The 17,838-nt window shown below is 40.3% G+C and overlaps 1 protein-coding gene across 1 annotated transcript in view; it reads right to left on the reverse strand.

Moving 5' to 3' along the window:
- Positions 1-13,962, reverse strand: part of emid1 (EMI domain containing 1) — a 54,500-nt gene extending 40,538 nt beyond the window's left edge. The window contains exons 1-3 of the mRNA XM_037680090.1: positions 13,481-13,962; positions 6,268-6,381; positions 5,337-5,440 (exon numbers count right to left, since the gene is read on the reverse strand). Of these exons, the coding sequence (XP_037536018.1) occupies positions 5,337-5,440; positions 6,268-6,381; positions 13,481-13,641 (379 nt within the window). The 5' untranslated portion in view covers positions 13,642-13,962. The remainder of the gene's footprint in view (positions 1-5,336; positions 5,441-6,267; positions 6,382-13,480) is intronic.
- Between the last annotated feature and the right edge of the window lie 3,876 nt (positions 13,963-17,838).

The following is a 17,838-nucleotide window of genomic DNA, read 5'->3' on the forward strand; positions in this document are numbered from 1 at the left end:
TGTGTGTGTGTGTGTGTGTGTGTGTGTGTGTGTGTGTGTGTGTGTGTACTTGTGTGTGCACATGTTTATTTTCATCCTTTAAAAGTTTTCTTGCACTGCTGACTCAGCCTGCTTCATTTCTTTCTGACTGCAGGAAAAGCAGTTTTGATGTACTTCGGGGGGGAAGTCTTGGGAAATAATAAATAAATCAGTTAGCAGAAGAGACGTTTCCAGTCCAGGAGCCAGAAACATAAAAACCTAACTCAGAATCAAGACTAAGAGTATGAACCCTTCAAGAATACTCAGGGAAAGTGCATGTGCTTGTGTATTTCTTAAAGTTCGCTGAGATTTTAGATTTAAAAATGGATGAGGCTCAATACTGAAACAGTCAGGTAATGAACGAGGGAAAAAAATAAATGGAAAAAATAAAACTTTTATTTTACTTTTCTGCAGTAACAATAGTGGAATCAACAGTTGGAGTTTAAGGAGGTATGATAAAACTATAACTCTCAAGGTTTTCTCTCTGATGTGATTTGCATCAAATATTCTAGCCTGATGCCATAGTACCTGTGGCGCAGTGGTAGGGTAGCCATCTTGGGACCAGAAAATCAGAGGTTTGACTCCCCATCATGTCCGTTTGTTGCAGTGTCCTTGAACAAGACTAACTAAATGCACTAACTGCTCCCCAGGAGCTTAAATAGCTGCCAGCTGCTTATCTTGGGTGTATATATTTTTTTTTTTCTTCTCTCTGTCCTCCAGTGGAACCAGACGTGTCTCCCTGGTCTCGGTCTTGATGCCGGACTTATCTCAACTCCTCCTGGAATGTTTTGAAAACAACAAAGATGCTTTGTCTGTTTCCTCACCCCTCCCTTCCCCAAGGCCGTGGACATGTAACAGAGCCTCACCTGAGCTGATGATGAATGACACCTCTTATCTGGACAATGGCTGAGGGGGGGTTTTGGACTATGCTACGACTTTCCCTTAAAAATTCAATGTCTTCACCGGCCTATCTGTACATGTATAACGTCTGTTTATGTTGCTTTGCTGTGGTAGGTTTTTTTGATGCCTCAGATTGTGCCCTGTCTAGAACACAGCGTGAGAGATCTTTTTTTTAATACCGTCTCTCCTCATGTTTTCTTCCCTTTTCTCATCTAAGCTAAATGTTTTTCTGAATAAGCATAAGAGGGCCGCGCTATTTATTTATAGCTGCAGCTTCATGCACTCCGCCCATCTTTCGGACGACTGTACGTACATATTCTCGTTGTATCTTGGTGCAATGACAATTAAGTTTATTCTGATTCTGATTCTGAGCTCATGTATGATGGGAAAAAAACAAAAACACATTTTGCCAATGTACATGCAATGATGAAAACACATGGTAGTAATAATTACTGGTGTTTACTCCAAATAAAATGACCTACTGAAAAGAATACTTTACCTACTTATGAGCATAGCAGCTCTTCCAGTGCAGTCTGGGATACTTTCTGCAGGAATTATTTAATATTTCTGCAGTTTTAATCATGTAATGTAAAACAGTGTAACAGTTTATAAAATAGTGGTCACACGAACCACAATTAAATTGTAAAGATTAAAGTTTTTTGAGTTGGCAGTAATCCATTGTAGTCTTGGCCCCACATGGTCTAGCCATAAATTTGTCAGTCCTGTCAAAATGTGTCTTTGGTGATCTCCAATCTTAGATTCTCCAAACTCAAGTAATTCTAAGAGCTATTACATAAGTTATTCATTCTTTTTAACTTGCAGCAAATCTCCAGTTTAAAAGATCTGGACAACTCCTTTTGTGACAATCATGATTTTTCCCAACGAGTTTTGACAGACTTGGATGCTCCCATGTCTAATCTCACCCGGTTTACGTTAGCTGTTTCTAATTTGGATTTCAACACATTAATATTGGCCATTAATATAAAGATGAACATGAGCTGCTCTGCTGCCTCAAATCTGTCATGTACAAATGTATGCACTGCCATAAACCTCATCTTTAAATGTGAACATGAGTGCAGCAAAATCACAAATCAAATGAGTTTTGTCTGAATAATCCAGAACAAGAATTTATAATATAAACTATATACCACCTGCTAATGCAAATGCATGTGAGCCTGGGGATGTGACTGCAAAAAGGAGGAAGACTGATTCCAAGTGTATCCAAGTTTTGCCTGCGTTGTTACTTTGACATTGCAGCTCTGTGTGTGTGGTCAGCACAGCTCCCCACACCCTGACCTCAGGGTGGAGTTCCTCCGCTCACAGCTACTAAAGCAACTAATCACAGCGAACAGCTGCATCCCTCACTGTACAAATCCTCGACGCCTCGCTCTCCCGCCCACATGTTAACTCTGGCAAACACATACTGTACCCCAGCATTCACGCACTGCCACTCTTCCTTTGCTAATGGCAAGCTGCAGCTGACTGATGTTTAAAGTGCGGGGTTTAGTGTGTAGGCCTGAGATAAGCCTTGCTGAGCTGTGAAAACACAGATTACATTTCTCTGGCTTATTACAGACACTGTGCTTCTGCTTCCCAGCCACAATGTAATTCTGACCCAAAAACCGCAGCCTCCGCTTGGCGGGGAGATACGGCTGGATGGGGACCCCCCACCCCACCTCTAGCAGAGCTTTGACAGGCGTGCTAATTCCAGTCTGCATTCCCCCATATGTTTTCTGCACGGCAGCCCCCTCCTGCGAAATCAGCAGCCACGTTTCTTTTAAGTGCCTTCCTCAATTCATCAAATCTGGGTCAACAGCTCAACTATTGTCTCTCCGCTGTCGTGCCTGCACCTTTTAAAACACTTTAAATTACCAGAAAGAATGAAAACTTCAGTAATACCCATCAATTTACAGATATGACTGCTGAGTGAGCAATCATCCGTCAGTATGTCAGAGCAACCCCTTGAGAGCCAACTTTAATACAATAATGTTGTTTTTAAGGAATAAATTTGATATTCTCATCACCCAAATTGCCTCTAAATGAGGTATAATTTTGATATTTGTGTTTAATGTAGCATAAGTTGAGATATCCCAAATGAAAACGAGCATTTACTTTCTTGGATTGCCAAAGTCTAACTGGCATACATTAAATCCTTATTTCTGGCAGGCTAATAAAGTACTCCATCTGCAAATACTTAGCCCATTTTCCCCCTCTGGTTCAATCAAAGATAAAGACCATTGTGTTCCAGTTCCAGACGTAAGACAATATCTTCCGAACCTCATAGAAAACAATTAAGACAGGATAATTACACCACTGACTTGGAATTTCAGCCAAATCCTGAGGTTTGTGGTGAGGAGGGAAGAGAGCAAATGTGAAAAGTGGAGTCTTGTTTTACTCTCTTTGCACTCTATGGAGTAACACTGTTTATCTGTGATGAAGTAACACTGTTTATCTATAAGCATATGATGTAATGTTTTGGTTTTGGAGCCCTAGCTCTGCGTGTGATATGCTAAAAATCTTATCTTTTGACACAAGGGTCTCTCATCTGACTCTGCAAACAGTTGATCTGGTTTATAAGACTAAATAGTCTAAACTTTAAACAGAGATGTGTTCTCTTTACAACAAACTGTGAGAACCAGGCATCCCAAGAGAAAAATATCCTCACATCTATCTTTAAAATATCAATATCCGTTCCCAGCGAACGACACAGTGCTTCTCTTGGACGTTGAAGCAGGCCTGAAGTCCTGCTGCTTTGGGTGTGTCACAGACTGCAACACATCCAAAGGGATTGTTGGGGTGGCCTGGTGAAAGAGTGGTGGAGGTAGAGGGATCATGCATATTTTTCATACTCTGTACAGCGTTTGCACGCTCAGAGATTCATAAGCTCTAAAGGAATGCTTTTAAAGTTTGTAAAATAGCAACAAGAAAATACTAGTGCTGGAACTTTTTAAATCAAATGAACTATAGGCTGCACAGACCTGGATTTGAAAGTTGCACCAACTGAACTAAGAGTGCAACTTTTGCTTCCCTTGATGACACTATGGTAACAGATTTAGGCACTATTTGTCATTCAGCTTCACCCAAGGCAACAAGTTTATATTTTGTTCTTAAAGCGCAGAATGAGGCAAACAGTGTTGGGTCATCAAGTTCTGGCTCACTTGGAAGCAAAAGCAGAACAAAGTGCTGGTGGCCCTGGATAGCATCCACAGTGCTGAAGAGTAAAAACCCAGAGAATGGGACCTGTCACTCCCACTCAGCTGCACCTGTGATCTGAGCCACCCAGAATGACGCTCCGATAAGTGGCTAATCCCAGCATCCCCCTGCTGGGTCTGCAGCCCCCCACTGCCATGACAACCGGGGGGGAATCTCCTCCGGCAACAACTTAATTGGATAATTTCCTCCCGGTTTCACTCTGTGTAATTCTTCTTTTGTTAAGTAAAGTCTGTGCCATCTGACTGCGAACGTTTCTTTTTATTCGAGAGGTTGCAAATCCAGCATGTGTTGGTGTGCGCTACTAGTTCCATCAAGCAAAGAAAATCTGGAGATGTTTTTTTAGCGGAAGCCACTCTGCAGCAGACCACCGACCAGTGGGCGGGTTTGTCTCGGAGTGGGAGCGCAAAAGAAATATACAGCCTCTGTTTTCAGCACCACAAAAAAGTAACCACTTTAACCACTGTAAACATTTATTGTCCTTTGTGTTGCATAGCCTGACAATTTATGTTACGCCCATTCAAGTCCCGGGTCACAACATAAACAGGTGCCCCACCCTCCTGCACAGACGGCAGAGACTTGCAGACTATGCCAGGGAAAGTCATTATAAACTGTGAGTGTGTGTGTGTGAGTGTGTGTGTGAGTGTGTGTGTGTGTGTGTGTGTGTGTGTGTGTGTGTGTGTGTGTGTGTGTGTGTGTGTGTGTATGTGTGTGTGTGTGTGTGTGTGTGTGTGTGTGTGTGGTAGGCAGCTACCACACTTGTGAAATGAAAACGGCAGTGCTAGCATAGCACTTTAAGAAGATGAAGGATTGGTTTCAGCAGGCTCATAAAACTGAAAACCACAGTAAGAGAATAAACCTTTACGGGGTACGTTTAGTTTGGGAATGAAGACATTTCAGCTGATTAATGAAGTGGAAGTATCTGACTCACCCTGAAGAGGTTAAAGGATCTGATTTCATAACTTCATTTAGGAGAAAGAAGCTGCCTTATATAAGCTTAATGGAAATCACTCCTGTTCTAAAGCCCAACTTGCGCAAAGCACATAGTGCGTGCAGACGTTCAGACAGCAATGAAAAATGGAGAACTCAGAGTAGGAAGAACCAGGAGACGGAGATTTTGATGCTTCCTGAAGGTTTTGTTGTTTATTTCTGTAAATTGTTTTGCAATCAATGTGTTTGTGTCTAACCCTCCTTCTGTCCAGACTTACCTTCCTCACAAGCAGTGCCACTAAATCCTGGACAGCATTTCCACTCTGTGGAGGTCACAGTGCGGTACACCACTTTGTATGAAGGTCTCACCACTGTCTTGTAGCTGAAAACCAAAATCAAACGTGTCACGCACCTCCACAAAGAAAGCGAAACAATACCTGCGTAATGACTTGTAAAGACTCATACGTCAATCTTCTGGGTGTATTTGAAGCACCCGTTAAATTTAGAATCGGACTCTCTAAACTGAGAAACCTGGATCGACCTGCATCAAATCAAAGGGCTGAAAAAAAACATGGAGCATGTGCACAGCTTTCAAGTCTAACCTGAATTTAGGCAAATAAATGGGAGATCAAGTTAATTTACAGAATATATTTAATTCTGTAGTAAATACAAGGAAAAACTAAACATGCTACAAAAGCTGTTGCACACTTCAAGACACTGCAGAGACGACGAACACTGCAGGTTTTTGAATGGTGTGTTTGAGCTTCCTGCAACAGCATCAATACCAACAAACCTCGTGCTGAAAATTCACATTTACAGAAGAGTTGAGTTGGTCTTTACGGACAGTTTTATATGAACAAAGTGTGGATGGTGAGGTTTTATATGACTCAATAAAACGTTGAGTTAAAAGACAATACAAAGGAAAAAGGACCTCTTTAAATAATGTGGCTTCATAATCTGTTTTATTTAACTGTCCACAACATTTGTCTTGTAGTGTATTACGTTAAATTGTGAAGCTAAAATGCATTTTTGTCAAAAACAACAAAATCAATGCATTTCAATTAAAGTTAAATGTAATAATAATAGTTATAAAGAGTTATATTAACCTGCTTTATACAAAACAAATCCAATAAGAAACAAACAGGATTTTAAAGTTGCATTCTTTATTTTAAAGAAGTTCGTATCGGTGTTGTCAGTTGACCCTCTCACCTGCCTCCTGAGCATCCCTGAGGCCAGCGGCACGCCTGGTACACCCGCTGGAGGACGGTCCCGTTCTGCACCTGGCAGGTCACCGTCTTAGTCACTGTATGAGGACACCAGTTCCTGAACAGATGGACAAGTGAAGACCAGTCAGAGATGCAGAGGACAACAATAAAAAAACGAAAAACGACAGCAGAATCGAACACACACGTTGCTTTTAGATGAATAAAATCATATTCTCTGATGAAACACATGCAGTCACACGTTCACACAAAGCCACACAGCCACTTTCAGATGCTTTGGGCTTCCCTCCCCCACCCCATTGTTTTGAGGCTTGCTTATGGTGTTTACATGCTTTTAATCAGCTACTAATAAAATCAGTGGTTCTATTTACATTGAACACAACTGATTGCATTTGGTTCTTGGAGGAGGTGGACGTTCCTCAGAAGGGAGTACAAAGGACATCAAGGTCTCACACAAAGATTAAGATTTTTCAGCACGAGTTACTGCTGTGTCACGAGTTCACTCCCTTCACAGCGAGGAATCGTAGGACTTTATCAGGACTCACTGAGGCCGTTAGAAACCTTTGTTAGGATCAATGCAGAAAGGTTCTGATGGTGAGGACGCGATCACACGAAAGACTTTAGAAACAAGTTGTGCTTTGGTTTTGCAATGTCTCGACAAACCTCTAAAAGCTACAAAATCATGTATGTAACGGTTGATTCATGTAAGAACTAATTGGTTTAGTTTAATCCTAACTGAGATCCATTTTAATAGATGTTTCTTTGTGATTGCACAAGTGTTTCTGAGGAAAGTCTACCTTCACCTCATTCTGACGATTATACAGAAACATTTGGCTTAGATTTGTTAAAAAACAGTGTGGCAGCTGAGCTAAACTCCTGTTATTCTATCAACACTTAAACTTACAAATAGCATCATTACTTTTATAAGAGGGAAAAAAGGAAACAATTACTCTGTTCTGTTTTCACACAGTCGATGAATTCTTAGACGGGAGCTTTGGAAACCACAGAGCAGACCATGTTGCCCAAAGCACCAAACCCACTCTGTGTGTTCTGCTGCCAGTGAGTTTGTGAGCGTAGTGGTCTGTTCCCACCAAAGTCTGTTTGTCAATATGTGAGACCATATGTTTGAGGGTATTAGAGACAGTTTACACTAAAGAAACCCACCGCGGGCAGAGGATGTGAGGCAGCCTTGAACCAGCTCCCTTTAACAGCCCCCACATGTGGCGGCGGCCGCACACAGACCTGAACCAGCGACCAGATAAATGTTTGTGTTCTGCTGCAGAGGTTGGCTTTTTCACATGACATGTTCTTCTACCAGTTATGATGGGGTTTAGATTTTAAAACCCAGCAGAACATTTGTAAAGTTCTTCCTGTTAGATTAACGGTAACTAAAAATAAGCTAAAATAAAAACACTTGTAAAGACTGGTGAAATGATTTCTCAAATTAACCAAGCAAAGGAATTCATTCACGAGCTATTTTGCTGAACATTGATCTACAGTTCTGTGCAAAACTCGAATCATCCCACGTTTTTCTGTATCGTGCTTCCAAGGAGCCAGATATTCTTGCAATTTTCTAAATGGTCTTCATTCAAAGTTCTTCAGGCGTTCTGGTGAGCTCAAAGTTTTTCTTTATACTTTGCTTGCTTTTTCCTCTTACGTTCAGTCCAGTTTGTGAACACTGATTTTTGATTTGTTGGGCACTTGCTATAACTTTGACCCACGAGTCATTGGGCTTCTTAAACTAAAAGGATGAACACATGTTGAGTCTAAACATAACAGACAGAAAACAAAACCCATTAGCTAAAAAAAACTTTGCATAAAGTGGATGATGCATCTGTCAGGTCATGTGTAAGAGATTTGCTGGATAAAAAAAATTACTGTTTATTAAAGCCACAAAACCTGTAGAAACACTGCTTAAGATCAATTTAGGACAGATGTGGGCAACATACACCCTGAGGGCCAAAAGTGGCTCTTGGGACAATTTCCATCCATCATTGAAAAGAAAACAATTTTAGATAAGTTGATGCAAACCTACATTTTATTAATGAAACTCAAGGAGGTCTAAATTAAACATCTTGGACAACTACAACAAAAAGCTTTGAATTAAACTAGACTGCCTGTTTTAAGTTGCTGTGTTTCCAAAACTAGATTAAACCTTAAAAACTCCAAAAAGCAAACATTTAACTCTTATTTTATTTGTTCTTTTATTTTGCACATGTTGTCCCCAAAAGCCATTTTAAAGAAAGTAAATCTTATATTCCTAAAGAGTATTGGGGAGACATATTTTTTAATCAAGCATGCAAAAACAGGAGAGAGCCTGAAAAGAAATCATCCAGAATATCTGTTTTAAAGAAATGTATTTTCAAATTATCTATGCTGCCCTTTGATTGCTTTAAATATCCTGATTTGGCAATCTTGGGGCAAACAACGTTGCCAACCACTGCTTTAAAATATTGCATTAAAAACATCTGGCTACATAGAAGAAAAGTACAAAGAAATAAGGGACTACCCAAGAGTTTTGCACAGCAGCACTACGGTACACGTGTTGATCATGTCATTTCTTGGCCTGCTTCAGGATAAAAGGATTTGATTACTGGTTAAATGTTTCTGATTTATTAAGAAGCCATTGTCAGGTGGAGGTGGGAGACGGCGGGCCTGGCTAAAACTGCTCCAGACGTGACAAACATCTTGTTTCTCAGGCTGAGAGGATGTTTCACCTGGAAATGGGTAAGACTGTCACCAGAGGGTGGATTTTATGACCCATCCCCCCCCCCCTCTCTTTATAATAATTAAAGCGGAAATGCCAACCACGCTCAATTAATTCTTTATTTACTGCAAATCTTAACAAAAAACAGCAAATAGTATGAACTGGACGCAGGGAATATTATAATCGTGTGAATTCACACGATTGAGATCCAATTTTCTTCCGTAAGTTTTCCGGCATCTTTCTCGTTGCACAATTTTTGTGCTATTTCAACAAATCACATAAACATTCAGCTCCTTCAGGAGAAGGGTGCTATGACTTTTGGTATTGATGTAACATTAGTTTTTTGAAATATTCAGCCTTTTCTGCCATTTTCTTCTTATAGAAAATGAATTGAGCTCATTTTACATCCTTCAGATCTGTTTACAACCTTTTACTGCTCCTTTCACATTTTGTTCTGGTTCAGCTTCTTTCAGCTTCTTTGTGCGAATTTAAACTTTTTTCAGCTACTTTCAGTTAATTTCAGCTGGGTTTTTTTTTTTAGCCGTTTTGTGCCCCTTTCAGATTTTTTTCTGCTAACTACAATATTTGTGTGCTTCTTCTAAAAAATTTCTGCTAAAATCAACTTGTTATGCTCCTCTCAGCTTATTTATGCTAGTTTCAACTTTTTCTGCTATTTCAGTTACTATTTAGCTGTTTTTATGCTAATTTTTGCCTTTTTTTTTTAGCTCATTCCACATTTTTTGCACTCATTTAAACTTTTTTTCAACCCAATTAAAAAAACATGAGCTCTCTCCACTTCATTCTGGTAATTAAGTTTCTTTCAGCCTTTTTAGCTTTAGTTTTTGCTAATTTCAGCATTTTTCAGATAATTTTCACGTTTTGTGCTCATTTCTGCTTTTTCCAGCCTAACTGGGCACAATTGTGCTCTCTCCAGTTCCTTCTAGTAATTTAGGCTTTTTTCTGAAATTTTAGCTCCTATTCATCTGTTTTTTTGTTTATTTGTTTTTTGGATGTTTTTTGTCATTCTTTTTCAGATAATTTCCACTTTTTGTGCTCATTTCTGCTTTTATAAGAACCAGAAAACATGTTCTTTCTGCTTTCTTCTGCTAATTTAAGCTTGTTCTACTCTTTTAGCTGCCTTTTTAGCATTTTTTTTAAATAATTTCAACTGTTTTCAGAAAAATTCAAGTTTTTCTTGGTAATGTCTGCTACTTTCAGCTTGTTATGTTCCTTTCAGCTTTTTTTCTGCTAGTTTCAGATACTATTTAGCTGTTTTATGCAGCTAATTCTACATTCTTTGAGCTCATTTCAGCTCTTACTTCCTTCTGGTAGGGTATGCTTTTTTATGCCTTTTCAGCTACTTTTCACCTGTTTTTTATTTTTTTCTAATTTCAGCTTTATTTTAGCTGATTTCCTAATTTTGTGCTGATTTTTTAAACTTAATTCAGCTATTATTTGTTTGGTCTGCATTCTTCTGCTAATTTATGTTTGTTCTTTAATTTCAGCTACATTTCAGTATATTTTTTAGTTAATTTCAGCTGTTTTTCAACAAGTTCTTCAGCAATAAGCATTCACTCTGCATTTTCGCAGGAAATGCAGTTTCTCTAGTTCTGTTATATTTTCTGTCCAGCTGCAGAAAACAAGAAGCACAGATGCTCAGTCACTTTTAAATGTTTCATATTCAACATCGTCCTCTTACTCGAGGCACCCATGTGCCATGAAGTGTGAAACCCACCAACACCATGCTGTTTCTCTGGCAAAACACCAAGCAGGCCCTCAGTGAGTATCAGGTCTCAAAGCACACATGGCACACTCTGAATGCTGGGCTCAAGCTAAATAAATCATCAGCCATCTCTGTCACATGTAGCCACAGCCAACAGTTAAAAGAGAAATCCCACCAAAATCACAGCTTTGTCCCATCTGTTCCCCAGTGCTGCTGACGCCAAGTGAGGAAGTCGGAGAGATACAAAAGAGAGCTGAAGCCTCGAATGTAATGTAGGCACCTGCAAACAGGATCAACAGACGTTCATACGACATGTTCTGGTTGCACAGTGTGCTCTCGTTTGAATTTTCATTCTGCATCTTTACTCTTCACTTGGAAGTTGAAGCACTTTTCATCTCAGACTGCATGAGAAGGAGGAAGAACATGGGAGGAACAACTGTGAGAACTGACATGTGGGTTGGTGAGGGCAAAACACAGATGAGAATCATCTCAAAACTGTCTGAGTAAATCCTTTTCATCCAAATATGAATTCATGTATAGTGGGAGGAGAGGGGGCAAAACACTCCAAGACATGTTTGAAACATCACTAGGATACATATCTAAAGGAATTTCTCTAGATTTCTCATTCCAGGAAATGCTTTGGGGAAACAAAGGACAAAAGACTGATGTGTCAAACAACCAGAGGAAAGGAGAGGTCATCAAAAAGGTCATGAAAGTCCAATGGGAAAAGAGAAATAAGAGAACTGACAATTATGAATAAGTGTTGATCTGCAGGGGAGGTGTAAGATAAATGTACAACAAATGACATTCAGGTGAAATTAATGAAAATGGAAGGAAACATTCCTATAGAATAATAATCCAAAAGATCAAGGTAAAAAAAAAAAAAACAGAAATTTGTTGTATTTAGAAATCAAATTTTAATCTAACAGAGATTAGTGACGTTGGTGGGATTTCACATTACTCGTTCAAAGCTCCTGAACGGTTTCAGTAAATCATCAAAGCATCAGGAAGAGGACTTGAAAGTCAAAGTTAAGTGACTCTTCACAGAAGACTGAAAAACACAAAAAACACTCATTTGTCTTTGTCTGGTTTTGAGTTTTCAGGCCTGGACACCTGTGAGCTTTCAGCCCGAGTGATACGGGCATGTGGATCTTTAAGTGTTTGTAAAAAAAAACTCAATTCCACCTAAAGAAGAACTCATTTAAAGTGAACAGCTCAGTGGATGATTAAAACAACTTGTTGCCTACATTCTAATGTTCCTGATATCACCGAACAAGTATTTTCCTGCAATGATTTAAATGCTTTTTGTTCAATCTTCACTCAAGCAACTAAGAGAGAGTTTTTGAAGTTATTTGGAAAGACAGATACAAGTATGTTCTGGGTTCAGCCGACGGGAATCTCAGGCAAAATCCCTATAGTGATTTAGAGGGGAAACAAGTATGGCAAGTTCTTAGAGGAAGGACATGAGACCAGCAGGAGAGATTCATATACCCCAGTAAGCCAACAATGCACTGAGCTTATACAGTTATTAAGAAAGATAAGGGTGAACAAACACTTTATCAGCTCCTCTACAAAGTGGCCAAGCCAATAAAACAAAATTACTCTAGAGCTCTTAATCCGCTTTGATTTTTGGAGCGGCTGTGTAAAGATAGGGCTGCTGTTCCGGTCCTTGTTAATGAAGGGTTTCTTTCTCCGTCTGCCAAAATAAAAATCTATATGACTGAACTCTACTGGCAAGTCCCCCCCCCCCCCCCCCCATCCATTATCTTTTGTCCACTTTGTCCTTTTAGGGTCGCGGACGTCACTGGTGCCCATGTCCAACCATCAGAGTGCGAAAGGTGGGGACACACATGTGGGCAGGTTTCCAGTCCATCACAGGGCCAGACAAACAAGACAAACAACCATTCACTCTCTCACTCACACCTAGGGACAATTTAGAGTTACCAATTAGCCTAACACGCATGTTTTTGGTCTGTGGGAGGAAACAGGAGTACCCAGAACATGTAAACTCCACCAGAAAGGTCTCCCGGCCAGCTTCACCCAGCTCCCCGGCCGGGATTTGATTTGTTGGCCCTCTTGTTGAGAGGCTGCTGCACCAACTGTGCCACTGCCCGACAAGTTGTTTTTGCATTTCAATGTCAAGCTGTAAGCATTGTTTGCTCTGCTGACAAAGATCAGATTTAGACAGCGGGTGGACTGAGATATGTCACCTCAAACCCACTGACCTCTCTGAAGACAACTTTCTCTCCGCCTCGTCTTCCTTCCCTGTACACGAACACTTAGCTTTTCTCACAAACAAGCCCAGATGTTGGGAAGCCCCCCCCCCCCCCCAGCTTCTTGTGTTTAGTAAACAGTGCTTGCACACATCTGGATGTGAGTGCCAGGGGAAAGAAGAGCTAATGGAGCGACACAGGCCAGAGGGGACATGTAAAGCCACCAGGACATACCCTCATCACATTTCTGCCTCTGGCCACTTTCAGCCCACCCACACGTGAACCATAAACATTTGTAGAAGAAGCAGATGATGAAGTTGCTGCTGCAGGAAGAGCAGCAAAACATCTCAAAAACAGCTAGGCACAGACAGACAACTGGAGAGCAATGCATGCTGCCAACAGGAAAAAGGAAACCAAGTGTCAGATGGACAATAGGAGCTGGCAGATGGATGGAGATGGGAGTTGCTCTGCAGCTTCACACACAAAGGCTTAAAATAAACCGGACCGGTTATTTGGTGTGGACCCAGCAGTGACAACAAGTTAATGTCATACTGACCTTTTGTGATAGATTGAGGTGTGAGCGGCTGCTGAGTGTGTCTTATAAAGTCCCGTCCTCCAGGTCGCGTTCACAAACGCAGCCAGCCAGAGGACCAACGCCGTGCAGAGACAACTTTTCCTGCAGAGTGCGTGCGCGTTCCCTCGGTGGTGCGAGCCCATTTCCGTGGCATTAAATACCTATGTCCAGAAAAGTCTTGAATGAGCCCTATAATTAGAACTCGATCCGGGGTGAGTCCAGCTCAGCTGTGGGGAGAGATTTATCAAACTGCGCGCGCTCGGCTGGAGAAGACGCGCATCCTATTCGCTCTCACACCTTCAGTGAAACTGTTTCAGAGCCGGGTGCATGTCTGGAACAGCGAGCTTGAGAACCCAAAGTGAGCTACAGGAAACGCCACGACGCTTTTTAAATGTCAAGATCCAACTTTTGGGAACGAGCCTTGAAGCCTCGGCGCGCGCTGCCCACCACCTCCGTCTGCGAGCGCGCTCATCCAGCAGCGTGCACGAAGCAGTTTTATAGTCTCCCCCAGGTTTGTAAAAAGCCCTGGCTCCGTTTCCACCCTGCCCCTTGACAACCACTCTCACTGAGGACAATGCACGCTCAAGGCGACGGCACTTTTACGCACAGCCAATGAATGAAGGAGGGGCCGCTGCCTCCCAGTGATGCTCTGAAACCACAGGAGGAGCTGGGACATCAATTACGTGACTTATTTTTAGCAACAAACTATTACAAAGCCATGCCACTTTAATAAAACGTTTTCTAAAGTCTACTTCTGACGTTATCATCCATAAATATCCGCGCAGTCATTTAAATCGTTTTTACATTTTCACTGCAAGCAGCAGCTGGAGCACAAAATTTTTACTGTCAGCAGTTCCTTTCAGACTCATCAGCTGCAGAACAGCCTGTTTGACCGTGCATCTACTGTGGTTTCATCTCTCCAGGACATTTTTACAATCATAGGGGATGTTTCAGAATGGGACACCTCCTCAGAAGGAGATCAAAGAACAGTCTATGAACTTCATCAAGGTGGTAGCCCACCTGCTCACAATCACAACTCATGGAAAGTCAGAGACAGGAAAAGAGCAGTGGTGGCTCATAGATGAGGACATTCCTGAAGTCACGTGCATCTGAAAATAATTTTGAGCTCTGAGGAGGGAAAAGTAATTACTCGAGAAGATGTCCTTCTCCTCTTTCCATTAGTTCTCTTATTTGGTAAACTAAAAAGGAAGCATTGTCTATTGTTTGCAATGATGTGCATTTGATCATAGATCTTAAACACAAAAATCTGTTCCCCCTTCTTTCCAACAAGGGAACTCTGCCTTCTCCTCCTCCTTCGCTTGAAAACACTAATTTTCCCTCTTTATGACAGACGCACCAGTTAAAGAAGGGGCCTGTCTAACCTTTACCCTCTGCTATTCAGACAAAACCCAGTATGCTAATGAGATGCATTCTTGAGACCAAAGAAAGAGCAATTATTTTCTATTTTTCCATTTTTTTACATCCACAGAACAGAATTTGGCTTAAACTGACAAAAAAGGCAACAGGATGAATGTTACACAAAAAGTGGATGCAAACTGCTGCAGTTTTCTTTTGGGTCATTGCTGCACCAGCTGCCAGATCCTTTGAACAATCTGAATTTTAGAGGAAACTTCATCTGTTTTACCATATCTGATCTCAACAGTAAACTGTAAAAGTACAGTGCACACTAACTACTAGAGGAGTAAACACTAATTGTTGCTGTATTTTGTTATGTACGCCAATATGTTGTCCCAAAAATGTCTGCAGAAACATTGTGTAGCTGCTTATTTGTTCTTTGTTGAACAAATTTAGACTTTTACACCTAAAACATTTAGACAAAGTGGCCTGGAGAAGTTGAGCCTGGTAAATAATTAGAAATATAACCAAAGAGGCTGAGGAGAGTCCTGTGCTGCCATCTAGTGAAAAATAACGAACCAGTACTGGGTACTTTCAAACAAATACCTATCGTTTTTCAGTTCAGTTTAATTCAGTTTATTTATATAGCGCCAAGTCACAACAGAAGTCATCTCAGGGCACTGAACAGAAACATTCATATACAAAAACAATAATTTAACATCATTTAACTGAGGAGCAGACTGCTTTGAATTTAACTCCATCACAGAACTCTCATCTTGAGCGAGCATGAAGGCGACAGTGGAAAGAAAAAACTCCCTCATGAGGAAGAACCCTTTAGCAGAACCAGGCTCAGGACAAGCGGCCATCTATATGTATCAAAGTCCACCCTTTCATATTTGGCATCATTGAAAAGCACTAAATGTCCTCTGTAGAGAGCAAAGGGAGTTAATTCTGTAATGTGCTGGGTGGGAGATATTCAGGATTACAAACGTCTTCCAAGGAGGACAAATCTGAACTGCTGGTAGTCAGGAGGCAATATCAAATGAAAACTATTCCATTTTAACAATTAATTTAAGGAAATGAGGTCAGGTATATTAAGAACAAATGAATTAGTACTTTTACAGATAATTAAAGTGATGTTACTTCAGCACAAAAACAAAACTACCCAGTGGATCAGCTTAATGAATTTGAGGGCGATCTTGAGTCAAAGTTGAGGCACACGGTGTAAACATCCAAAACCAATCTCACCCATTTTTCTCCTCCACATGGAAGTGGCGTACACTGGTGTGCTTGTGTTATGGAGTACAAAACTTAAGAAAACACTTGTCGGGTTGAACTGTATTTGGTTAAAAAAAGGTGCAGTGGTTGCTTACACCTTTAGTCTAAGGCCGTGAGCCTTTTTGAGGACGACTTTGACTTGTTCATGTCAGAGGAGAAAGTAGCTCAAATAAGCACTCAATACAAACAACTGTCTGTAGAAGACTAAACCTGTACACACACGTCCAACCTTATGGCAAACAAACCTCTGCAGCAGACGGCCACACTGGGTGTCACTCCTGTCAAATGGGAAACAGGCGACAGTTCACGTAGGCTCACCAATAAGAATGTGGACAAATACTGCCAGGTCTGATTAGTCTAGGTAAACCTTAACTAATTATGGTACAAAATGATCAATGGAATCATCTGATTTACTAAAGTGACTGCATCAGACAAATGATGGGGTTAAAAAATAAATACTATTTATTTAAATCAAAACTTTCATGTAAAGGCGTTAAAAATGACATTTTACACATTTCTTTAGGGTAAATCTACATTTAAGCAGCAGCACGAATTCATATGAAGTTATGCTTTTTAGAAAATGATATACAAGGTAAAGAATTTTCTTGATCTATTAAAAAATGCTGCTACATGAGCTTAAATGTTTTGCAGCGAACCTCAGTGTAGACTGTGATAAATAAAACAGAGATGCATTTATGACTGAAAGAGACTAATCACATTTTATTGACATTTAGAACAAATGATTTTAAAAAGGTAAGGCATGGAGTGTTTGCCAATGAAAAACTTTTTTTTTTAACTATAGAATTAAGGCAAACCACACGTCAAAGCACTTTAGCTAACCAATAATTATCAATTAAAAACATCTAATCACTAACAGGTCTTTTTACAAAACCTGCTGAAGGACAGCCTGCTGTGTGTTTATTGTGCTTTGGCTATCTGGTCGTAAAGCAACGAGACAAAAATTGGGCAAAGCAAACCATACAAGATGACAATCAGGCAGTTTCAGTTTTCACATTATTCAAGTTTTGTAAGAAAAGAGCAAAAAACTGCCAGAAATTACAAAAATAGTATAATAATGTAATAGAACAAATTCAGACATTTAATACAAAGAAGACAAAAAGCTAGATTTGTTTCAGGAAGAAAATCTTGAGTCTTAATAATTTTAATGGTTCACACCAGCATACAGTGTAATAAACCCAACCACTAGGCTGAATAATGATGTAGGAATTTTGAACAAGTCTGTTTCAGACTAGCAAAGCCGTCAACAAATGAATGCTTTGGATTTTTATTTTTTTACATTCTTAAATTAAGCTTAAGAATGTAAAAAAAAAGAAACGCATCCAATCAGCCTCCATCTGAATTCTAAATTAAAAAACATATAATTCTGTGTCAGCATGCACACACGTCTCACACAGCTGTCCAAGTATTCAACACCAAAAGGCCAAAACTGCTTCAGTGTTTTAATGACACACACGAAGGAACATAAGCTGAGGTAGGGCTACACACCAGTACCTGCACTGGACTGAGGAAAGGCGTTTATCATCAAATACACCCCTATAAAAAGCTACTCCTCATAAACACACTCAGGTGACAGGATTTATATCCTTAGACGAGGTGTATTTCATTAAGGCCATAAGTGAGGGGTTGTCGATCGTTATAATGATGTCAGAGTAAAAGCTGATCTGCTGATGAAGAAAGACATCATC

The sequence above is a fragment of the Nematolebias whitei genome, chromosome 8 (assembly GCF_014905685.2).
Source record: "Nematolebias whitei isolate Nwh7 chromosome 8, NemWhi1, whole genome shotgun sequence".
Classification (NCBI taxonomy): Eukaryota; Metazoa; Chordata; class Actinopteri; order Cyprinodontiformes; family Rivulidae; genus Nematolebias; species Nematolebias whitei.